The sequence below is a fragment of the Rousettus aegyptiacus genome, unplaced genomic scaffold (genome assembly GCF_014176215.1).
Source record: "Rousettus aegyptiacus isolate mRouAeg1 unplaced genomic scaffold, mRouAeg1.p scaffold_m13_p_8, whole genome shotgun sequence".
Lineage (NCBI taxonomy): Eukaryota > Metazoa > Chordata > Mammalia > Chiroptera > Pteropodidae > Rousettus > Rousettus aegyptiacus.
Window position 1 is genome coordinate 2281411 of NW_023416311.1, and position 21452 is coordinate 2302862.

General features: G+C 38.6%; 1 protein-coding gene across 2 annotated transcripts in view; it reads right to left on the reverse strand.

Moving 5' to 3' along the window:
* The window catches only part of LOC107516105 (ATP-binding cassette sub-family A member 3), an 88160-nt gene that overhangs the window by 62086 nt on the left and 4622 nt on the right, over positions 1-21452 (reverse strand). The window contains exons 4-9 of one of the 2 annotated variants that reach the window (XM_036226081.1): positions 18731-18872; positions 14530-14789; positions 12445-12561; positions 11572-11689; positions 4985-5158; positions 1743-1924 (exon numbers count right to left, since the gene is read on the reverse strand). In XM_036226081.1, coding sequence (XP_036081974.1) covers positions 1743-1924; positions 4985-5158; positions 11572-11689; positions 12445-12561; positions 14530-14789; positions 18731-18872 — 993 coding nt within the window. Of the gene's footprint in view, positions 1-1742; positions 1925-4984; positions 5159-11571; positions 12074-12444; positions 12562-14529; positions 14790-18730; positions 18873-21452 lie in introns of those variants that run through there. The other variant, XM_016155541.2, reaches the window with a different exon arrangement.

Below are 21452 nucleotides of genomic sequence, written 5' to 3' on the forward strand. Positions count from 1 at the left end.
AATTAGATTTAATCAAAATTAAAAACTTTTGTGCATGAAAAGACACTATCCAAACAATGAAAAAACAACCCACAGAATGGAAGAAAAATTTACAAATCATGTATCTGATAAAGGTTCTAGATTGCAGAATATATAAAAAGACAACCCAATTAAAAAATGGGCACAGGACTGAAATGGACATTTCTCTAAAGAATATATACAAATGGCTCACAAGCACATGAAAAGACCTCGACATCATCAGTCATTAGGGAAATACAAATCAAAACCACAGGATACCACTTCATATCCACAAGAATGGTTGTAATAGAAGAAAAAAGGAGAATAACAAGTGTTTGTGAAGATGTGGAGAAACTGGAATCCTGGCACACTGCTCGTGGAAATGTAAAGTGGTGTGGCCACTGTGGAAAACAGTTTCGTGGCTCCTGAAAACATTAAACATACAATTAGCACATGAACTAGCAATTCTACTCTTAGGTATAGTTCTAAGACAATTGAAACAGATATTCAAATAAGTACTTGTATAGAGATATTCATGGCAGAACTAGTCAAGTAGCCAAAAGATGTCCCATATATCCAACTACAGATTAACAAAGGAATTGCTCTACATAATACAATGGAATATGATTCGGCAACCTAAAAGAATAAGCTCTGATACATACTATACCGTGGATAAACCTCAAACAACACTATGCTCAGTGCAAGAAGCCAGACACAAATGGCCACATACTGCATGAGTCTGTTCATAGGACAATCCAGACCAAGAAAATACATATAAAAAGAAAGCTTATCAGTGCTTGCTAGGGGCTTAGAAAAATAGGATGTGACTTCTTAATGGATACAGGGTTTTATTTTTGGGTAATAAAAATATTTTGGAGCTAGATATGTGCACATACATTGTAAATGTACTAAATACCACTGACTTGTTTGCTTTAAAATGGTTAGTTTGCTTTAAAATGGTTAACTTTAAGTTATGTGAATTTTATCTGAATAAAAATTTAAATGCAAAAAAAAAAGAAATAAGGCACTAAAAGAACTGAAAACACTTTGGCTTGGTTTATTCTGTGAGATACAGGAAGTTGTAATATACTTTCGGGAATTATATTTCGTAACAAATTTATGTATGATTTGAATCCCAAGGTTTAGAAGCAAAAACTCCTTTTAAATGCTAGTGTTCAAGGAATAGGAACAAAATGGAATTACTCAAAAATCAGGCCACAGCCAATGCGTTTATTGTCACTTGGTCGGGAAACCTTCTTCATGAGGCGTTTTATGCAGTAATAGTGAGGGAACCTGGAGGGCAAAATGCAGATGGCCCCCTACTCTACGTACACTGGTCTCACAACTGAAAGAAGCCAGTGGTGGGAACGCAGATACAGGGAATACCTAACCCTCATCTCACGAGGGTCTAAGAAACCATCGCGTGTTAATTTGGCTGGGAACGACTTGTGCAGACACTTTTAGGTCTCTTTATTCTCCAATCGAATCCACTATGTACTTCTCGGCTGAAGAAGGGTTGTACTACTCCCTTGGAGAGGGTTTCAGTGTCTTATTTATTCATAGATATTGTGCATTTGTATATGCGTAAGCCTTTAAGGTATATCAAGAAATAGCTAGCATTTCAGTATGGCTGGAATACAGATGAAAATGACCCTGTGCCTGAGCTTTTGATTTGATTCTAAATATTACAAAATAGGCTCCTAAGGACTATGGCCTTTCACGGTAACAGCGGCATTAGAACTCACCATAAGGAAAAAGTTCCACGGCTGGGGCACGCCATACTTCCCTGGAAAGACAGTTTCTACATACCAGGTCACAAGGCCATATAAGAAAGCATCAAACAAAAGCATTCCCAATATATAGCCAAAGATGAGGTTATCCTCAAGGTTGGCTGGTGTCCAAAGGTTATCCCAGTTAACACCAATTTCTGAAATAAAAAGGAGATATTTACCATAGATGACAGCTCTGTTATTGAAATAGCAAAGAAAAAAAGTTGTTGATATCCTAAATTTTGCCACTGTGAATTATCTATTTGTTGATACCCTTAGTATGTAGGTCATCTAAGAAAACGATGGCACATGTAATAACATTGGTTTCTTCCCTCTCCCCTTCAAATCCTACAAAAATAAATAGGAATGATTGAGATACAGTCAACAACTAAAACAAAATAAACGATAACAAAAAAGTCAAGTCAAAAGCAGATCTACTAGATCCTATCCTTCTACTTTATCCCTCACGCCAAGTTCCCGCTGAAATAACCAAGATGTACAAATTTGGAAAAATATTCAACAGCAGTAGAGACAGATACTGACTACCAAGCAGAAGAGAAAAAGAAGTTTTGCTTATACTACTGACAGAAAGGAGAAAAAGGAAGTCACCAAAATGAGGCAAGCAATCCTTTGTTTCTCTACTTACTCTATTTCCAGAAAGAATGTACTACAACTGAAAAAAAGATGAGGGCTTGTAGTAAACTCCTCATTCAAAGAGGCAGGATGTGAAGATGATGATGGCCCATGAAACTCACTCCTTCGACATGAATTCTCCCTTTCCTATAGACCAGTGTCATGAGAAGAATATTCACGAACATTCGGCCTTTGAGAAAGCTATAAGAAAAGGTAATAGTCTGAGATAAAAAGTATTTAGTAGAATTAAAAATGATTATCAAAATGAAAGCCATTTTGAGGCAGTGAACAGCAAGTTAGAAATCACAGGAAATAGAAGTTTCAGAAAGTCTACCATAACTTGAGAAATTCTCTGCCTAAAATGTATAAGGAGTTCCTAAGAGAAAAGAAATAATATAGAAAGGAAACAATCACTAAATAAAATAAAATAATCTGATAAAAGTAACTGAATTAGACAACTAAAAGTGTACATCCTGTTGCAGATTAAGCCAATAAAAACCCCATATTCACTAGATCGACTCTACTGAATTTTTAATGCTTCATGTATAAAATAAGACTAATGTAAGAAACCATAGAGAAATCATGTCTATGTTCTTCTAACTGGCTACTTGGAAGGAGAGTTTTGTTTACAAATGAGAAAATTAGATATGCCCAATCCTTCTCATTCATCAATAAGTGCAATGACATTCTCACCAAATCCCAACAAGATTTTTCATAGAATTTGACACAGTGATTAAAATTCAAGTGGAAAGCAAAGTGCCAAGAATAACTGAAGAACAGCGAGGTATGGGGACAAGACTGACAGATATTAAAACTTGTTCTAAAGCTATAATGAGTAAAACCATCGTAGTATTGACACAAAAATAGACTGAAAAAGATCAACAGAATGGAAAAGATCGGCAGAAACAGATCCACGCATATATGGAAACCTGATATAAAAAAAAAGGTGGAATTAGAAATCGGTCAAGAACAGTCTATCCAATAAATGTGTAACAGCTTGATTTTCATACCGAAAATAAAATTAAGATCTTAACTCACAACGAACAGAAGTATCGATTCTATGCTTATTGAAAACCCAAATTAAAAATAAAAATACATAAATTTTAGAAGAAAATATAAGATTATTATCTTTGTGACTCTGGGTATGAAAGGATTTCTTGAATAAGACTTAAATGTACAAACTAAAGTAAGAGACTGACAAACTTGAACACATCGAATTACGGGAGGTAACAACGCAAATGTCATTTTGGAAAGGAAGTCCATTCTGAGAAGGAAGAGAAGGAGGAAAGGCACCCCACCGCAAGAAAGGAGTGAAAGTCAGGGACGGAGGACAGGTGCACAAACCCCAGGTTTTCCTGTCTCAGGGAAACCTGGAGAAGTGTCCAGGTGGGACCACGGAGAAAGCACCCAGCGCTGTGTGACGGTGGCGGCGCTGGCGCTGGCGGTGACGCGCTAGATAAACGGGCCCGGAGCGGTGCTACGGGCTCCTCAGACCTCAGCAGTCAGACAGAGCTTGCAAACTTTCCACGCGTCGGGAAGGCTGGAGTCTCAGGGAGGGCCAGGAAGGGGCAGAGAACTGCGTGGGGGGCGGGGGGCTTGAGGGCTGGGGCAAGGGGCTAGACCGCATTTTTAACAGGTGAGGTGCCAGTACCTCGTCCACGTGGGCTGTGTGTAATCAGTCACACTTCAGCTCAGGCCAGGTGCTCTACTCTAGAGGCAAGAGACCCAGAGGACACCACGTCGATTTGGGGGGTCACCATTTCCATCCACTGTAAGGGGTTTATAAATCCCTAGCCCTACACATATAATCTTGAGGAATACAGATGTCTGAAAGACTGACTCATTCAGAAAGACCTAAATAAATCATTGGGTTAGACTTACACTACATTTACTTTCTTCAGCCCAGTAATGTAGAGTTTGGAGCAAAATTAGCTCTAGGAAATAAAGAAGCTATATTTGCTTTTTACATGATATTGTAATGTATTATTGGAAAGGATGTAGGAAAACTCATGTGCTATTGAAGAATAAACTGGTTTTCTCTCTTTGAAGGTTATTGTGATAGCAATTAAAATTAAGCTGTAAATACCTTATGAGAGCATTTTTATATCTAGGAACTTATTTATAGTAGCATACACATTATAAAAGCAAATATATATGTACTACTGTGGGCAAGACCAAAAATTGGAAACCACTTAAATGTGTATTGATAGAGAACTACTTAATTATAATATCCCTTTGCAATGGAATATTTTACAACTTTGTGAAAAAATGGAGTGTATCTCTGTGGGACGAAGTCTAATATATAGTATTAGGTGAATGTAGCAAGTTATAGGTTAGATTATTTTAGATTATTTTACTTGAGAGTATAATATAGGTTTTGTGGTGGGATGGAACTTTTTAATTGTTCACACTTCAGTTTTTTTATAGTTCACATAACTGCCTCTACATTAAATAAACAAAGCTGGGGATAAATGATTTTTATATAACATTTCTCACCTCCTCGCCCACTGTACCACCCATACCGCCTTATTCTACATCTCTAGGAATGAAATAATAAAGGCAAAATTGGCCAGGCGAATGCTTACCTCTTATTTCCAACTTGAGCAGAAGATTAATCCCCAGTGCTAATGCAACATTTGAGCTGAGACAGGCAGTCACCTTCTTAGTAAGGGTTATCTTTCCATAGTTTTGAGCAATATATTTAAATGGAAAGAAACTGGCGAAATATAGGATGCTTCCGGCAGAAGCAACCAAATGGACTACAAATAAGAAGGAAATTGTAAGGTCAGTTTAAAGCGATATGCAACAAATTACACGTAACTTTTTATGCTACGATAAAGGAAAAGAATGTAAGTTGTGTGAGGGAAGGAAATGTCTTCCTTTTTTACCCTTGTATCACCAATGTCTGGCACACACTATATAAGTTCAGGAAACGTGTGCTGAATGGGTGAATTAATGTATAAGGTATTTACCACATGTGATAAATATTTATGGCCATGTAAACAAAGATTGACCCATACATGTGCTACGGAAACTTTCTTTTCCTTTCTAAAATTTATTCATGATCACTTGGCTTAAGAAATTATAAATGCACACCCTCACTGTTAACATAAGTTGAATATACTTAAGTGTTTTCAGAGAGTTTAAAATTATAAGTAGAATAAGAAGCAATTGATGAAGTTTTTAATAGATGCTTCCCATCTAAAGCACGATATTCAAAAGAAAAAAATGGTTGAATAAGTAGATAACTACTGAGAGTTGGATATGATTAGGTCCATAAGTATGGGATCCTAGAAACTAGGAAAATTATTCTTGTCAAGCTTATCATCAAGATGACATAGAATCAATATTGATGCAAAAAGTAAAAACACCCAAATAAAACTAAAATGTTATAAATTACTTTTTTTTTTCTTTAAAACTATCAACACAATCTATACTATAAAGATATCGACCACCTTCCAAATTTCTTTCGGTCCTCGTATTTTTTGGTATAAGAATACTTAACATGAGACCTACCCTCTTAGCAAAATTTTAAGTGTACAATATAGTACTATTTGCTACAGGCACTATGTTGTATAGCAGCTCTCTAAGATTCATTCACCTTGCATAATGAAACAGTGTACCTCCCTACTTTTCTCTACTCACAGTCCCTGGAAAACGCCATCCTATATCGCCTTCTGTAAGTTTGACTATTTTAGATTTCTTATAAAAGTGGTGTCCTGTAGTAGTTGTTTTTGTGTCTGGCTTATTTCACTTAGCATAATGTTCTCCAGGTTCATCTGTGTTGTAAATGGCAGAATTTCCTTCTAAGATAGAATAATATCCCATTTTGTGTATATACCACATTTTCTTTATCCATTCGTCTGTCAAAGAATATTTAGGTTGCTTCCATGTCTTGGCTGTTGTGAATAATACTCCCATGTAATAAACATGGGAGTGCAGATATTTCTTTGAGATATTAATTTCATATATACCCAGAAGTAAAACTGCTGGGTCATAGGGTGGCTCTATTGTTAATTTTTTGAGGAACTTGAAAACTGTTTCCATAGTGGCTGCACCAAGTGTACATTCCCACCAACAGGGCACAAGGGTTCCCTTTTCTCCACATCCTCATCAACATACGGCATCTTTTGTGGAGTTATTTGGTAATAGCCATCTTAACAGTTGTGAGGTAATATCTGAATCTGAATTTCAGTGTCACCACATTATAAAATTTAAGTTTAAATGTCAAGTTAGAAATATATCACAAGGCACTTAAAGAAACAAGAAAGTAGGGCCCATCCAAAGGAAAGAAAATAAACCAACAGCAATAGTCCCTGAGAGAGATCAGATGGTAGACTTACTAGACTAATACTTTAAGACAAATGTTCTAAAGATGCTCACAAAACTAAGGAAGATGAAGAGGAGCTCAAGAAAATGACATACGGAAAAACAGAAATACCAATAATATGGGAGAAAACATAAAAAGGAACAAAAAAATTTCTGGAGCTGAATAATACAGTAAGAGCAATGAAAAATTCACTAGCGGGCTTCACAATCAAATTTTCATAGGTAGAATAAAGAGCTGGTGAACTTGAAGACAGTACAAATGAAATGATTATTTCTGAAGAATATTTCTGAGGAAAGGTAAACAGCTTAGGGAACCTGTGGTACACCATCAAGTAGACCAACATGTGCCTTGTGGGAATTCAAGAAGAAGAGAAGAGAATGAAGGAGAGATTAGATGAAATAGTAGCTAAGAATTTCCCAAATTTGGTGAAAGACATGAACATAAACATCCAAGAAGTTCAACATACTCCATGACCATGACCTCGAAGTGACCCACATGAAGACACATCATAATCAAACTGTTGAAAGCTAAAAGCAAATAGAGAAAGCAGCAAGAGGAGGTACTTGTCACATGCAAAGGACCCTCAATAAGATTGTCAGTAGACTTCTCATCAGAAATCTTGGAGGCCAGAAGGTATATTTGAATTGCTGAAGAAAAAAGAGTGCAAATCAAGAATTCTTCATGCAGATTTCTAGTCAAGAAGGTGTAGTAGATAAACATTGTGCTGGCCTCCTCTCACAACCTATCAAAATTATGACTAAACTACAGAACCATCACTGAGAATCACCTGAAGTCTAGTTGAGCAGAAGTCCTACAACTAAGGCCATACAGAAGAAGCCACCCCAAGACTAGTAGGAGGGGCAGAAATGCCAGACGAGCTGGTCCCACGCACACGTGTGGAGGTTAAAATTTGGGAGGGCTACCTTGGCTGTGGAGGTCTCCACAGAGGAACGAGGGGTCCCAGCCCCACATCAGGCTTCTTGGCCCACGGTTTTAGTGCTGAGATAAGAAGTTCCTGCAACTTCTGGCTGTTAAAACCAATGGAGAGTGAGGCTGAATCAGACAGAGGACCGATGGAGAGCCAGGGGCTCCTCTCAAAGGGCTCGTGTGTAGTCTTACTCACCGATGGACTCGCTCTCTCTGGGCTCTAGCGCTGGGGCAGCAGTGCCAGGGGCATGCGGTTTTCTCCCAGACAGAAGTGCTGGCTGAAGCCACCACCTTTCCTTTGTTGAGTCCCCTCCCTTCCAGTGCGCAGACACAGGCGGCCACCGTATCTGAGTCTCATCGGCCTGGCTAACACTCATCCCCCTGCCCCAGTGATTCCTTGAGACTGCCCCACCTGACTTTTGGGCCCACGCAAGCCACTTCCAGTGGCTTTTCCATACAAACCGCCTGTCTTGATACATGGAGCCGACTTCCCTAAAATCTCTCGAAGGCTCACAAACATCGAATAAGCAGCATCTGGTCTTGGCGTGTCCTGTACCTGTCACTGAGCAGCCTCAAGCCCAGCACTAGCAGGAGCCAGCCTCAGTTTGTGGCTTGGCCTTGCTAGGCACCTCTAAACCCAGAGCAAGTGGTGGCCACCTGAGGATAGCTTGATGGCTCATGCCAGATGGCCCTGGAAAAGGAATAGGCTGTAGCTGAACTTGGCCTATTGTGGGGCCTTGGGCCGAGCACACCCGGTGGCCAGCTTCAGACCACTCTGGAGCAGCACCCAGGGCTGCATCTAAGGACAACACATCCAAAGGGTGCACTGGGCAGGCACCAGAGTTCTGCTAAAGTAAATCCTGCTCCACAGAGTCAGCCCCTCACCAGCCAGTCCTGACAATCAATCAGCCCAAGGTTCAATCCCTCTCACAGACGTGCAAAGGGCAACCAAGGCTCAACCACAACAGGAGAGCACACACGAGCCATACAAGAACCATACCTGGAGCGACTAGCTCAGGTGACCAGGGAAGACTGTGCCACTAGGTCCCGCAGCACGCCTACTACATAAGGCCACTCTACCGAAACCTCCAGTTTTCTCCATTGAGGCTGCACCATTTTACACGTCCATCAACACTGCATAAAGGTTCAGATTTCTCCACATTCCTGTACACTTGTACTCTCTGGTGTCCGATAACAGCCATTCTAATAGGTGTAAGATGATGACCTCATCGCGGTTTTGATTTGCATTTCTCTGATGAGTGGTTTTGAGCACCTTTTCACATACCCATCAGCCATTCAGGTGTCTTCTCCAGAGAAATGTCTATTTAGTTAGTTCCTTGGCCCATTTTTTTTTTCTTTTTCTTTGCTACTGAGCTGTAGGAGCTCCTTATCTTTTGGTTATTAGCCTTTCATCAGGCATACCCACTTCTCTCATTCCTCTTGAGCTATCTCCTGTACTGTGCAAAGGCCTTTAGACTGATGTCGCCCCGCCTATTTTTGCTTCTGTTGCCTGTCATTTTGGTGTCGGATCTATGACATCATTGCCATTATCAAAGTCGAGATGCTCTCCTCCTGTTTTCTTCTAGTTTCACAGTTTCGAGGCTTGCGTTTACTTCTGTAATCCAGCTCAATTGCTGGGTACGGTGTAAGATTGAGGCTTGCTTTCGTTGCTTTGCATGTGCACATCCAGTTTTCCCAATGCCATTTGTTGAAAAAGCCATCCTTTCCCCATCGTGCGTTCTTGGCACTCATGCTGAAGATCGGCTGACCAGATACATGCGGTTTTATTTCTGGGCTATTTGTTTCTATTGGCATGTCTGTTTTTTATGTCAGCACAACAATTTCCATGACTGTAACTTTGTAACATATTTTGAAATCAGGAAGTGTGATGTCTCCAGCTTTGTTCGTCCTTCCCAAGATTGCTTTGGCTGCGCAGGGTCTTTGGTGGTTCCACCACTCCCAACAATTGAGATAATTCCTTTTATTTCTAAGATACCCTTAAGAGGATGAATAAGCCTCAAGGTCAAGAAGGAAGGGTGTGGGAAGGGGAGGTGCTAAGTCAGGTAGAACATCCCTGCCACCCTGCAGAGGTTAGATGGGCCAGGTGTAAATCACTAGCGGGCAGCAGAGACGCCGAGGCCTGCACTGTGGTACCGCCTTCTATTTATCTGTCTGCGAGTTGTTCCTCCCTGCAGACAGTGGGCATCCTGGAGGTCCTTGCTCTTCTTGGTTTCCTCGTCAGGACCTAGGACAGCACCAGTAGGTTTCCTTCCTGCCACCACCCACCCCGATTTCGGTATAACCTGTCATTGGGGTTTGGATAGAGATTGCATTTAATCTGTGGATCACTTTAGGCAATATCAACTTTTAACAATATTAAGTCTTCTAATCCATCAACACAGGATGTCTTTCCCTTTGCATTTAATTTCTGGTCATCAACAATTTGTACAAGCCTTTCACTTCCTTGGTAAAGTTTATTCCTAAGTACCTTATTCTTTTTGATGCTATTGTAAGAGGGAATATTTTAATTTCCTTTTTGAATAGTTTATTGTTAGTGATAGAAATGCAATTGATTTTTTAATGTTGATTTTGTAACTAGCACTTTACTGAATTTATTAGTTCTTTTTTTTTTTTCATGGAGTCTTTAGGATTTTCTACATAAAAGACCATGCCATTGGCAGAGATAGTTTTTCTTCTTTCTTTCTGATTTAGATGCCTTTTCTTTTTCTTGCCTAATTACTCAGGCTAGGACTTCCAGTACTATGCTAAACAGAAGTGGCAAGAGTGGGCATCTTTGTCTTGTTCCTCATCTTAGATGAAAAATTTGTTGTTTTTTTTTTTACCATTAAGTTTAATGTTAATTGTGGGCTTCTCACACATGGCCTTTATTATGTTGAGGTACCTTCCTTGTATACCTAATCTTTTGAACATATTTTCATGAAAGGGTACTGAATTTTTTTCAAATGCTTTTTTTTGCATCTATTCAAATGGTCATATGATTTTTACCTTTCATTCTATCAATGTGCTGTAACATATTGATATGTTTGTGTTAAACCATCTTTGTATCCCGTAGATAAATCTCAGTTGCGGAACATGACCCTTCTAATGTGCCTGTGAATTCGGTTGGCTAGTGTTTTGTTGTTCATCAGGGTTATTGGCCTGTAGTTTTCTTGTGGTGTCTCAGTCCCACGTGGGTATCAGAGTGATGCCGGCCTCATTAAATGAGATTCTCAATTTTCTGGAAAAGTTTGAAAAGCTTAATGTTTAGATGTTTGGTAGAACTCGTCCTGGACTTTTCTTTATTCTGAGGTTTTTGATTACTGATTCAATCTCCTTATTTGTTACTGGTCTCTTCGGGTTTTCTTTTTGTTCTTTATTCAGTCTTAGTAGATTGTATGTTTCTAAGGAATTATGTATTTCTTCTAGGTTTTACAATTTGGTGGTGTATAATTGTTCATAATACAGTAGTTCTTCCATACCCGTACGGGATACTTTCCAAGACCCCCGGTGGATGTTTGAGACCATGGATAGCACCAAATCTTATATGCACTGCTTTTTTCCTATACATATAACCTATGATAGAGTTTCTTTTAATTAAAAATTTTTTTCTTTATATTTTTCATTAAATTTATTAGGATGACATTGGTTAATAAAATTATATTGGTTTCAATTATACAATATTATAATGCATCATCTGTATATTGCATCGTGTGTTCACCAGCCAAAGTCAAATCTCCTTCCATCGACATGTATTTTTTTTTTACCTCCTGTTAAATCATTTCATGTGCAATTCACCTTCTATGACAGAATGTAAGCCAAGACTATACATGAGGTGGCTAGAAGGAGCTCTCAAATATGATCCTATTTTGGCTAATTAAAACAGAAATTGTGTTACAGGAGAAGTCTTAGACTCACCTTTATTGAAGAATGTGCTAACCATAAAGCCAAAGAATACTGAAGCAATCGCATAACACATCAGAAAGACGAAGAAGAAACTGTAGTCACTGAAGCAGAAGATTGACTTATCGAAAATCTACGATAAAACAATTATGACATAACGTAAGGCACACAATAAGGAGTGTCACATAAACACAAGGGAAAGGGGGAGAAAATGATGGCCCTAAAGAAACTGATCTCACAACTCAATGACGGAAGCTCTATGAGATGGAACGTTAACCAGATGACTTATTTCTTAAAGAAAGGTTTAAATTTTTCTCAGAGATTCAGTGGCCCATGAGTTTCCATGGAGACAATAAAAACCATATTTCACCTCCTGGCAACCTGAGACCAAGCAGTCCACACTTGAGAGGACCGACTTTATTATTCTCAAAGGATAGCTACGGCCGGCTGCAGTCAAGTCGAACTGAGATGTTTAATATAGTGGACATTAATCCCACGGAGCTACTGAAAACTTGAAATGTAGTTAGTGTGACGGAGGAACTGAATTTTTATTATCCTTTTAATTATTTAAAATCTAAATTAAATAATAAAAGCAATGCCAAATACATACTAAGTATTTCTAATGAAAATATAACATATGAATTGAGATGTTATAAATATAAAACATACTGCAGTTTGAAGACTTAGTACAAAAAAGAATGTAAACTAAATTTTCAGATTGGTTTCATGTTAAAATATCCTGTATGTATTGGGTTAAATTAAATCTATTATTAAAATAGTTTCACCTGTTCTTTTTACTCTTTAAAATTTCTAGTGGTTGCTAAAAATTTAATATTATATATGAGACTCATCATATTTCTACTAGACATCACAAAATTAGACACTTGCCTTGACAAAGAATAACAGACATATCAAAGAGATAATAATGATATAAAAAAAGATCACTATGAAGAAATAGGAAGCCCAGATCATCCAGTTTCGAAGTCCAGTTATAAGTTGGTACTCCTGTAGAAAAGTCAACACAAATCAAATGTTACATATAGCAGCAATTCACAGTGCTTTCGCATACATTTTTAAAATTAAATGCCCACAAAACCGATATAAATGGGTCATTTCAACTCGGTTTTGTGAATGAGAAAAATTAATGCTCAGAAAGTCAAGTGTATTGATTAAAATTATGCAGTTAGTAAGGGCAGTACTAGTATTAAAATATATTTCTCCTGAGTTCAGATGTCTTTTTTAAATGCCATTGGACAAAAGTGAAAAGCATTTTAAATTAAACTCTGAAATACTAAGATCTCTTTTACATCACGCTTTACATCCCGGAGTACTGGAGGCACATGATGGATTTTTTTTGATCCATCTCTGAGTTAGGTGTCGGCCCTGCTTCTCACGCTTGCTCCTCGTAGGCGACGTGTCTTCTTCCCCACTCTGGCTGCTTTCGAAGATTTTCTGTCTGGTTTTCAGCACTTTGAGTGTAATGCTGTGTGCGTGTGTGTATCCGGTTTTGTGTTCTCTGAGCTTCTTCAATCTGCGGTTTGATATCTATCATTAATTTTGGCAGAAATGGCAGAAAACTCTCTGCCATTGTCGCTTTAGCACTATTCTCTCAACTACTTTTGGGGATCCCAATTATGTACATGTTATACCGTATGACATTGTCCTATACCTTTTGGATGCTTTCTTACCAAATTTTTAAATTTCGTCCTCTCTGCATTCAGGTTGTGTAATTTCTATTGTCCTGTATTCAATTCTACGATTCTTTCTTCACCAAAGTTAAGTCTACTGATGAACCTATCGAAGGCATTCATCATCTTTATTCGCCCTTTTCTTAGTTCTAGCAATTTCATTTGAGTCCGTATCGTTTTGCTCTCTCTGATAGCATTACCCCGATCCTGTACGCTATCTACTATGCAGAAAGGAGCTAACAAGTAAAGCTTGAGACTATTAGAAAGGCATGTTTGCAAGGTTGACCCTTGGCTGGCAAACGAGTCCCTACACTGATATAAAACTTTCCCTAAAAGATAGGATGGGTGACTGTGCCTGAACTATTTGTACATACAGCATGGTTTACGCTGGACACCTGCTCTCCAGCACTTTGGAATTTTGGTACATGCTAGGCAAAGGGTGCCTACACGACCAGCCCCAATCAAAGCTTTGGGTGCTAAGTCTCTAATGGAGTTCCGTGAACAGGAACATCATGAATGTGCTGCTGGATTTTCATTGCTGCGGCAAGAGTGTACTCTGTGTGACCTCTTGTGAGGTCACCTGAGGAAGCCTGCACGTGAATTCCTTCAGGCCTGCCTGTGATATTTCCTCTTGTGGAGATTTACTATACCACCATGAGCATACCTATGTGCCTAGTCTCACAAGTCCTACTGAAATTCCCAAAATGGAGGTGGTCTTGAGGATCCCAGACACACACCTTTTCCTGTAGACCCTTTAAACTACTAATCATAGTAATTTTAAATTCCTAGTAATTTTAAACTGTCTCATATTTCGGGAATGTGTCCTAGCTGAGTCTGGTTCTGATGACTGATTTGCCTCTTTGGCTGTGTTTTTTTCTTAAATTTTCGTGTGCCTTGTAATTTTTTGTTGAAACCCAGATATATTATCTAGGATGGTAGATATCAAGAAATAAGGCTAAGGTGTGGGAATTTATGTTAATTTCGTCAGGAGCTGAGTGGTCTTTGAAATTTCTCTAGGCAGTAGGGACTTCAGACTCTCCTGGTGACCCCTGTCCCCTGCCTTGCCTTCGGGTGCTCCCTTTCTGCTGCTCCCTAGAGACCGTCTGCTTCTGAAACTGCCAGCCTGGGAAAGCAGCATCACTTCCTGTTCTGTATTTGCTCCTCTGGGTGTAACATCTACCTAGCAATCCTGAGTACGTAGAAATAACCCGACTATCATACGAAAAAGCTCCACGGGCCTAAAAAAGCCCTTCCGGAAATCTTACCAGCCAGTAGCTGGGATTACCTTCAACCTGGTCTCCTTTTCCCACACCAGCGACCGCATGATGGAGAGCACAGTCGGAGAGAACATGAGAATGAACATCAGAGGGAGGAAACTACTCGACATCCAAATCAGCCTGTCATGAAAGTACACTGGATACGGGTATCTCTGCACAAAGATGCTGATGCTGTCAAACATTTTCTGCGCAGTGCTGCTCCCATGGTGCAGCATGATGGCCTTGTCCAAGGCGTGCTGTGTGGCCAGGAAGCCCTCGCTGATGTACCCTGCACGGGAAAACAAACACTGTCAAGGCAGGCAGGCTTAAGGCTCGCTCAGACTCACGGGGAACGAGGCGATGCGAGTAAGTCACAGCGCGCTACCTGCAGAACATAAATTCACTGTTGAACGTAACGACTCTGAGAGCATGTCACAGTGTTGACACAGAAGTACGGGATGCTTCTTCCGCCGAATCTGATTCACATCCCCAAAACATACGTGATCAAAGCGGTAGGCTTGCTCAGTGTGATTTATATTTATAAAAAGAGTACAGATTTAAATAAATATTGAAGAGGTAAAGACTCGTAAATATAAAAAAAGGAGATGAAGCTCAAAATGACAGATAGACTCCAGTGAGTGCTGTAGAGTGGTCCCAAGGAAAAGTGTTTCACCGAAATCAAGTCGGCCATACAACTAAAAGGCAGTTTAGGGTGTCATTTGATTTTCTTTACTAATTTTTAAGGTTGGAACTCAGATAACTAATTTTAGATTTCTCTGTTCTTATAATATGAACATTTAAAATGATAAAGTTCTCTCTAAGCATTGTATCCCTCAAATTCTGCTCCCAAATCTGAATGTTGTGTTTTGTTCATGAATCATTTAAAATATTTTGTGTCTTTGTGACTTGATTCATGGATTATTCAGAAATATGTTGTTTAATGTTCAAATATCTGCAATTTTTCTAATTACAGTTGAACCCTGAACAACATGGGTTTGAAATGTGCAGGTCCACTTTTATGTAGATTTTTTTCAATAAATACCTGGACTGTTTTCAATCCCTACTTGGAAATCTGTGGATGCAGAGGGCTGGCTGTATGCATTGATCTATACCATTTTATATAGGGGACTTGAACGTCCATAAATTTGGGTACCCAACGGGGGTCCTGAAACCAATTCCCAACAGATACCAAAGAAAAACTAAGTTTTGGGGCAGTCAAAATTTAGACATAGATTTTCGACTGTTGAGGGGATCAGTGACCCAACCCTAACGTTGCTTGAGGGTCAACTGTTATCTTATTGAGCTCTAGTTTAATTCTATCAGAGAAGATACTCTTTATGATTTCATTTCAATGAGATTTATTTTATAAACCAGCATAAGAGTTATCATAGTGAAAATACCATGTGCCCCTTAAAAAAAAAATCTGTGTTCTACCAATGTTGAGTATTTGCTCTACAACTGTCAATCAGTTCAAAAAAATTGAAAATGTCGTTCCTATCACATGCTTCTCTAATTTTTTTTTGTTATTTAGATGTTCCATCAATGCTGGAAAGATACTGATATCTCCATTTATGATTGTGGAATTGCCAAATTCTCTCCTTAATTGTCAAGTTTTGCTTCGTGTATCTTAAGTCTCTGTTATTAGATGCATACACATTTATAATTGTTATATCCTCCTGAGCAAATGGGCCTTCTTCTTGAAATATATTTTATCTTTACATGTCTGTATTTGCTTTAGCCGCTTTATGGTTGTCTTTAATTAAATTTAGGACTCTTCCGGACATTTTCCTACACATATTTTTTCCTTTATTTCTCTTTTATCCCTCGAGGACTCTAATTGCACACATTTGAACTTTTTGTATTTCCCCACATTTCACTAAAAGTCCATTTTTACTATTTTGTTTTTTGGATTAGATGCATTTTACTATTCCAACTTCACTTACTCTTTCTCCTGTCCTCTTCACTTGGATATTAAATATTTCCTGCATTTTCCTATTCTAGACTTTGTGTTTTATTCCTTTTATTTTTTTTACCATTTCTCTTTCTCGGTTGACATTTTAAAAACTTTCTTTCACAGGGCACTTATTTTCTGTTACTTCAAAGAGAATAGTTATAATAACCACCTTAAAAATCCTAGTCTGCTAAGTCCCATATTCTGGGATTCCTTGGAGTCTCTCTCAGTTGATACTAAGACACAGTATACAAAATCATTTATAGTAATATGATTATTGGTGTAAGAATAGACAGACTAATAGGAAAAAGAGAGAATTTTAGGACAGATTATTTTAATATTTTTCTCAATATTAAGGAAAAATATTACTGAATCCCTAACCAAAACCACCTACAAATGTGAACTATTTTTTTTGTCATGCACTAACCACCAAATTGTAGAAGGAAAAACTATAAAGGAGAAATAGTAGAAGAATATTTTTGAACTTAGGAGTAGGGATGGACTCCTTAAATGAAAACCAACCACATGGCAAAAAACAATGAACTACATCAAACTCAAGATTTCTGTTCAATAAAGAACAACATGGATAAAGCCAGAAAGTGGAAAAGTACTTTTAACATTTGGATTATAAAATATACATGGGACTCTTGAATGATTATACATCTTTAAATAAACCTTTAAATAAAGTTTGTGGTACATGATTTAAAATTCTCTGTTCTGTAAAGGGATTACTGTTTTTCGGTTTTAAAATGTCAACAAGGTTCTTTTGTGGCGATGTAAGCAAAGCGTTGAGCACAGGCCCCCACGTCCCGCTTGCTCCAGGTGAGGGGCCTCTTACTTTCCTGCTCCTTCCTGCCCCTCCTTCTTAGTCTTTGCACCTTTATATTTTGCTTACTGCTCCTCAGCATGCGGTCCTTCATTCTCCCTCTCTCCCTAACATTCTCCACCTCCAAATAGTGTGGCATCAGGAAAACCTAAGGGTGTACTGTCTGTTCTCAATATGCCACCTGCAACTGAGAAGTGAAATGACAAAAGAAAATCCCAATATCTGAGGGATTCATTCATTCATTCATTCATTCATTCATTCTCCCAAATAACTTCATCAATTATATAAATTATTACATAAACTGTGAAACACAGGTCCTGGTCTTTTTTGTTTACCAACAGTATAAAATAAAATTGTGTGTTCAAATACAAACGAAAACCAAAGATAAACTCAGGGTGTTACCACTGGGAGAGAATCATCCACAATCACATTACGTCATGTCTCTTCCTCATGCTAAACATCACTACGCCTCTCTCATAACTTCCCGAGATACTTAGTGCTTCTTCACTTCACACGCGAGGTCTGTGATGAACTCCTTTCCTCCTGGCCTCATCTCTAACAGCCTCCCACAAGCACCCTCTAAGGTAGCTATTGAAAAATAAAGCGAACAAACGAAGGCCACGTGGTTCCCTGAACGCTGCCCCCTGACCTGCAGGTGTTCATGGTTTCACTTCCGCTGCCTGGAAATGTCCCATCCATCTCCCCTTAGTTCATTCATACAGGTACCTGTAGGTTCAATTTACAGACTACTTCGTAAAGATTAGTAACTGTCTAATAGGTTCATCTATTCTCTTACTGGTTATGTGGTTTCCAATTTTTGTTGCTAATGCTAGAATGTACTGGCTTTTTTCTTCTATTTAATATATTTGCTAAAGATAAAATCTCAAGATAATTGGTGAACCCAAATTAAGGGTTTGTAACATATTATAATGTGTGAAACAAAAATATGAATTAAAAACTACCATCACAATGTAAAAACTTTTAGACCAAATCGATAAAATTGTACATAGATATAAATAGGCAAGTAATGCCAACGAATGAAAATGTGTGTTATTTGGAAAATATAACACTAAATCACAACTACATAAACACAGAGATGCTGATACAAGAATTGAAAGAGGATAAAACAGGATACAGATATGTTACATATATTTTTATGTTTGCCAAACATGTAAGATTGAAGTTGTTTTGGTAGAATTAAGTTTAATTTTCAAAATTACCACAATAAGAACAAACAGACCTATTACATACATAATTGTATATATATACTCATTGTATATATGTATAAAGAATTGTATATAAAACACGAAGTCTACAGTTATGTGTGTGTGTGTATACATACGTGTGTGTGTGTGTATATCAATAATACCGTGTGTGTGTGTGTGTGTGTGTGTGAGAGAGAGAGAGAGAGAGAGTATGTAACTGTGAGGCGTATGCTGAAGGGTCTGCTCACCAGGACTTCCTCCATCATGAAAATCTGGGTTCCTGGGTCCCGAAGAGGAATGAATGGGGAAAAGTAAGGATGTTTTCCAGCCTGTCAGATCTGGCCGCACGATAGTCCTCTGTATCCTAACAAAACGCAGATGATATTTTACCTAGAAATAGCAATAGGAAACAAACTATGCTTAAAACCAAATAAACTAAAAAACAAATGTTAGAAATAAAAGGAAGTTAAGAACATATGAAAAACCATGTGATTTAAAACAGGAGAACTCATCTGATGTCAAACTAACACAGAATGCCTGGCACTGAGTGACACCAAGCACGACATGTACGTTCCAGTCACGTCTACATTTGAAGTCCTCTGAAAATGAAGACAGTTCACAGAAACAAGATACCATACGACCGACCCATATACATGACAAGCATCCTCATGTCACGCAATGAAATAAATGCAAATTAAAACCACAGAGATGTATTTCTTACCTATCGTACTGGAAAAATCAAAAGCTTAACGACACGCTTTGTTAGTAAGGCTGTCGACAAACAGGCACTTTAATTCATTGCTTGTGGGATGCAAAATGGCACAACGGTAATGGAGAATCTGGTAATGTTTAACAAAACTACATATGCATTTACCGTTTGACTCGGCAATCCTACTTCCAGAAACGGACTTGAAATACGCATCTCCAACAATATGAAGATGACATATGCACACAAGTTTGTTTGTTGTTACATTATTTGTGGTGGGAACATGTTGAAATTAGTTGCTCATACGCAGGAGACTGTACAAACTATGGCACCTTCACAACAGAGAGCGCTATGTATCTGTTCAAGGTACAGTAAGAAAACAGAAGTCAGGCTAGATAACTGAAAGGGGAAGAGAATTCTAGGGCAGCAGGTGAAAGTGGCAGCCACCAGCCCGCCCTAGGACTGAGGGAATAAAAGCAAGAATTTGGCCTGTCAGCGGGAGACCTGCAGTGCCCTGTAAAAAAAGACTGAGTTTGCGTGGCTCTATTCAGCAGTTTTACTAATGATTTCGATAAAATGTGTATGATATGTTTGCCAAATTGCAGAGACCACAAGGGATCATTATATTAGATGACAGAATTCAAATATTTTCTAAAAATGTCAATAAGCTGAAATAATATCACAGCAGACAAGATAAAAATTATTTTAAAAAAATACATAAAAATCCTTTTATTTTAGGCCCATAATGCCATTTAGGAAGACACTGGAAAGAAGTAGCTAAACTATGCCAGGGATTTACAGTTGGCTGTACATTCAGCCCGATGATATGAATGCAAAAGGTAAATTAAATCCAGGACAGTGTTAATAGTGTCGAGATAAACACAGGCACTATTCCTTCCATCCTCAGAATAAGACAGATCAATTTTGCTTCTGGGGATACGTTTATTTAAATCTTTTGCTCACCTTTGAAACTGTGCTTTTTATTATTGCATTGTAGGTCTCTAAAAATATCTTGGATACTAGCACGTTGTCACATAGGTGTTTCACAAAGAAATTTTCCAACACTATATCTTGATAATTCATTTTAAGTGTATTTTAAAAACACTGTTAAGTACTTAAGGTATTTTAAGTACTTATTAAGAAAATTGTAGATGTACATGTAGTTGTAAGAAATAACAGACTGTGTGTCATCTTTACTTTCCCAAGGATAACATCTCGCAAAACTCTAATATCACAACAAGATACTGACATTGGCACAAATCACTAAGTAAGACCGGAGCTCCGCAGGTTTGGACTCGTGTGCTGTCTGCGCTAAGTCCTGTATGACTTCATCACACGTGAAAGTTGAGGTACCACCCATCATAGTCAAGATATCAACCGGTTCCATCACCCCTTTTTTCCCCATAGCTATCTCTTAACGATCAAGAATGTGTTCTCCATTTCTAAAATTTTAAAATTTTCATTTATTTATTTATCATCTAATTTTTTCCCCTCCTCTTCCTTATGCCCCCTCCCCTCTGGTAACCACTAGTCCATTGCCCATGTCCATGAGTCTGTTTGTTTGTCTTCAATCTCTTTGGTAATACGTTCTTTTTGTTCATTGATTTTATTTGCGTTCATTAAACTGCCTACCATTTTCCTTGCAACTTGCTGAGTTTTTTCAGAAGTGCAGTCATGAATTGTCATTTAAATCATGTATTTCCATGTTGTTAAGTTTATTTTCTGGAGATATTTCATTTTCTTTCTGAGCTGCCATGTTGTTCATGGTATTTGATAGATTTTTTCCTTTTCCTGGACATTTATAGGAATGAACTCTGCTTTTAAAAAATTATTAAGAGTGATGCCTCTTGATACGAAGAGACTTGACTTTAGTTTTCCAGGAGGTGGCGCTTGAAGGAAGTACGAGTCTCCTGCACTGCTCAGGCCTGGACCTCTGCCAGGCGTTGGAAAGCGCTTTGTATTCTCTGGGGAGGTGGGTTTCTCCTCTGGGACCAGTTGCTTCGGTCTCAGGGCTCCCCCTCCTGTGGAAAAGTGTGACTGGTGATGGGGTTCTGAGCCCCTGAAGTCCCGATGCTGCCCCGCAGCCCGACGCAGTGTTGTGCTACCTGATGTGGTCCAGGTGCCCCAGCTAGCTTCAGCCTGCACTGGACGGGTGGGGTGGTCGGGAGAGGCCACCGCTGTGTTTGTGGCTTTGTTCTCCCAGTAGTGGCAGCTGCCAGACCTCAGCCGCCTCGCCTCTGTACATCCGCCCGTCACTGGGATTA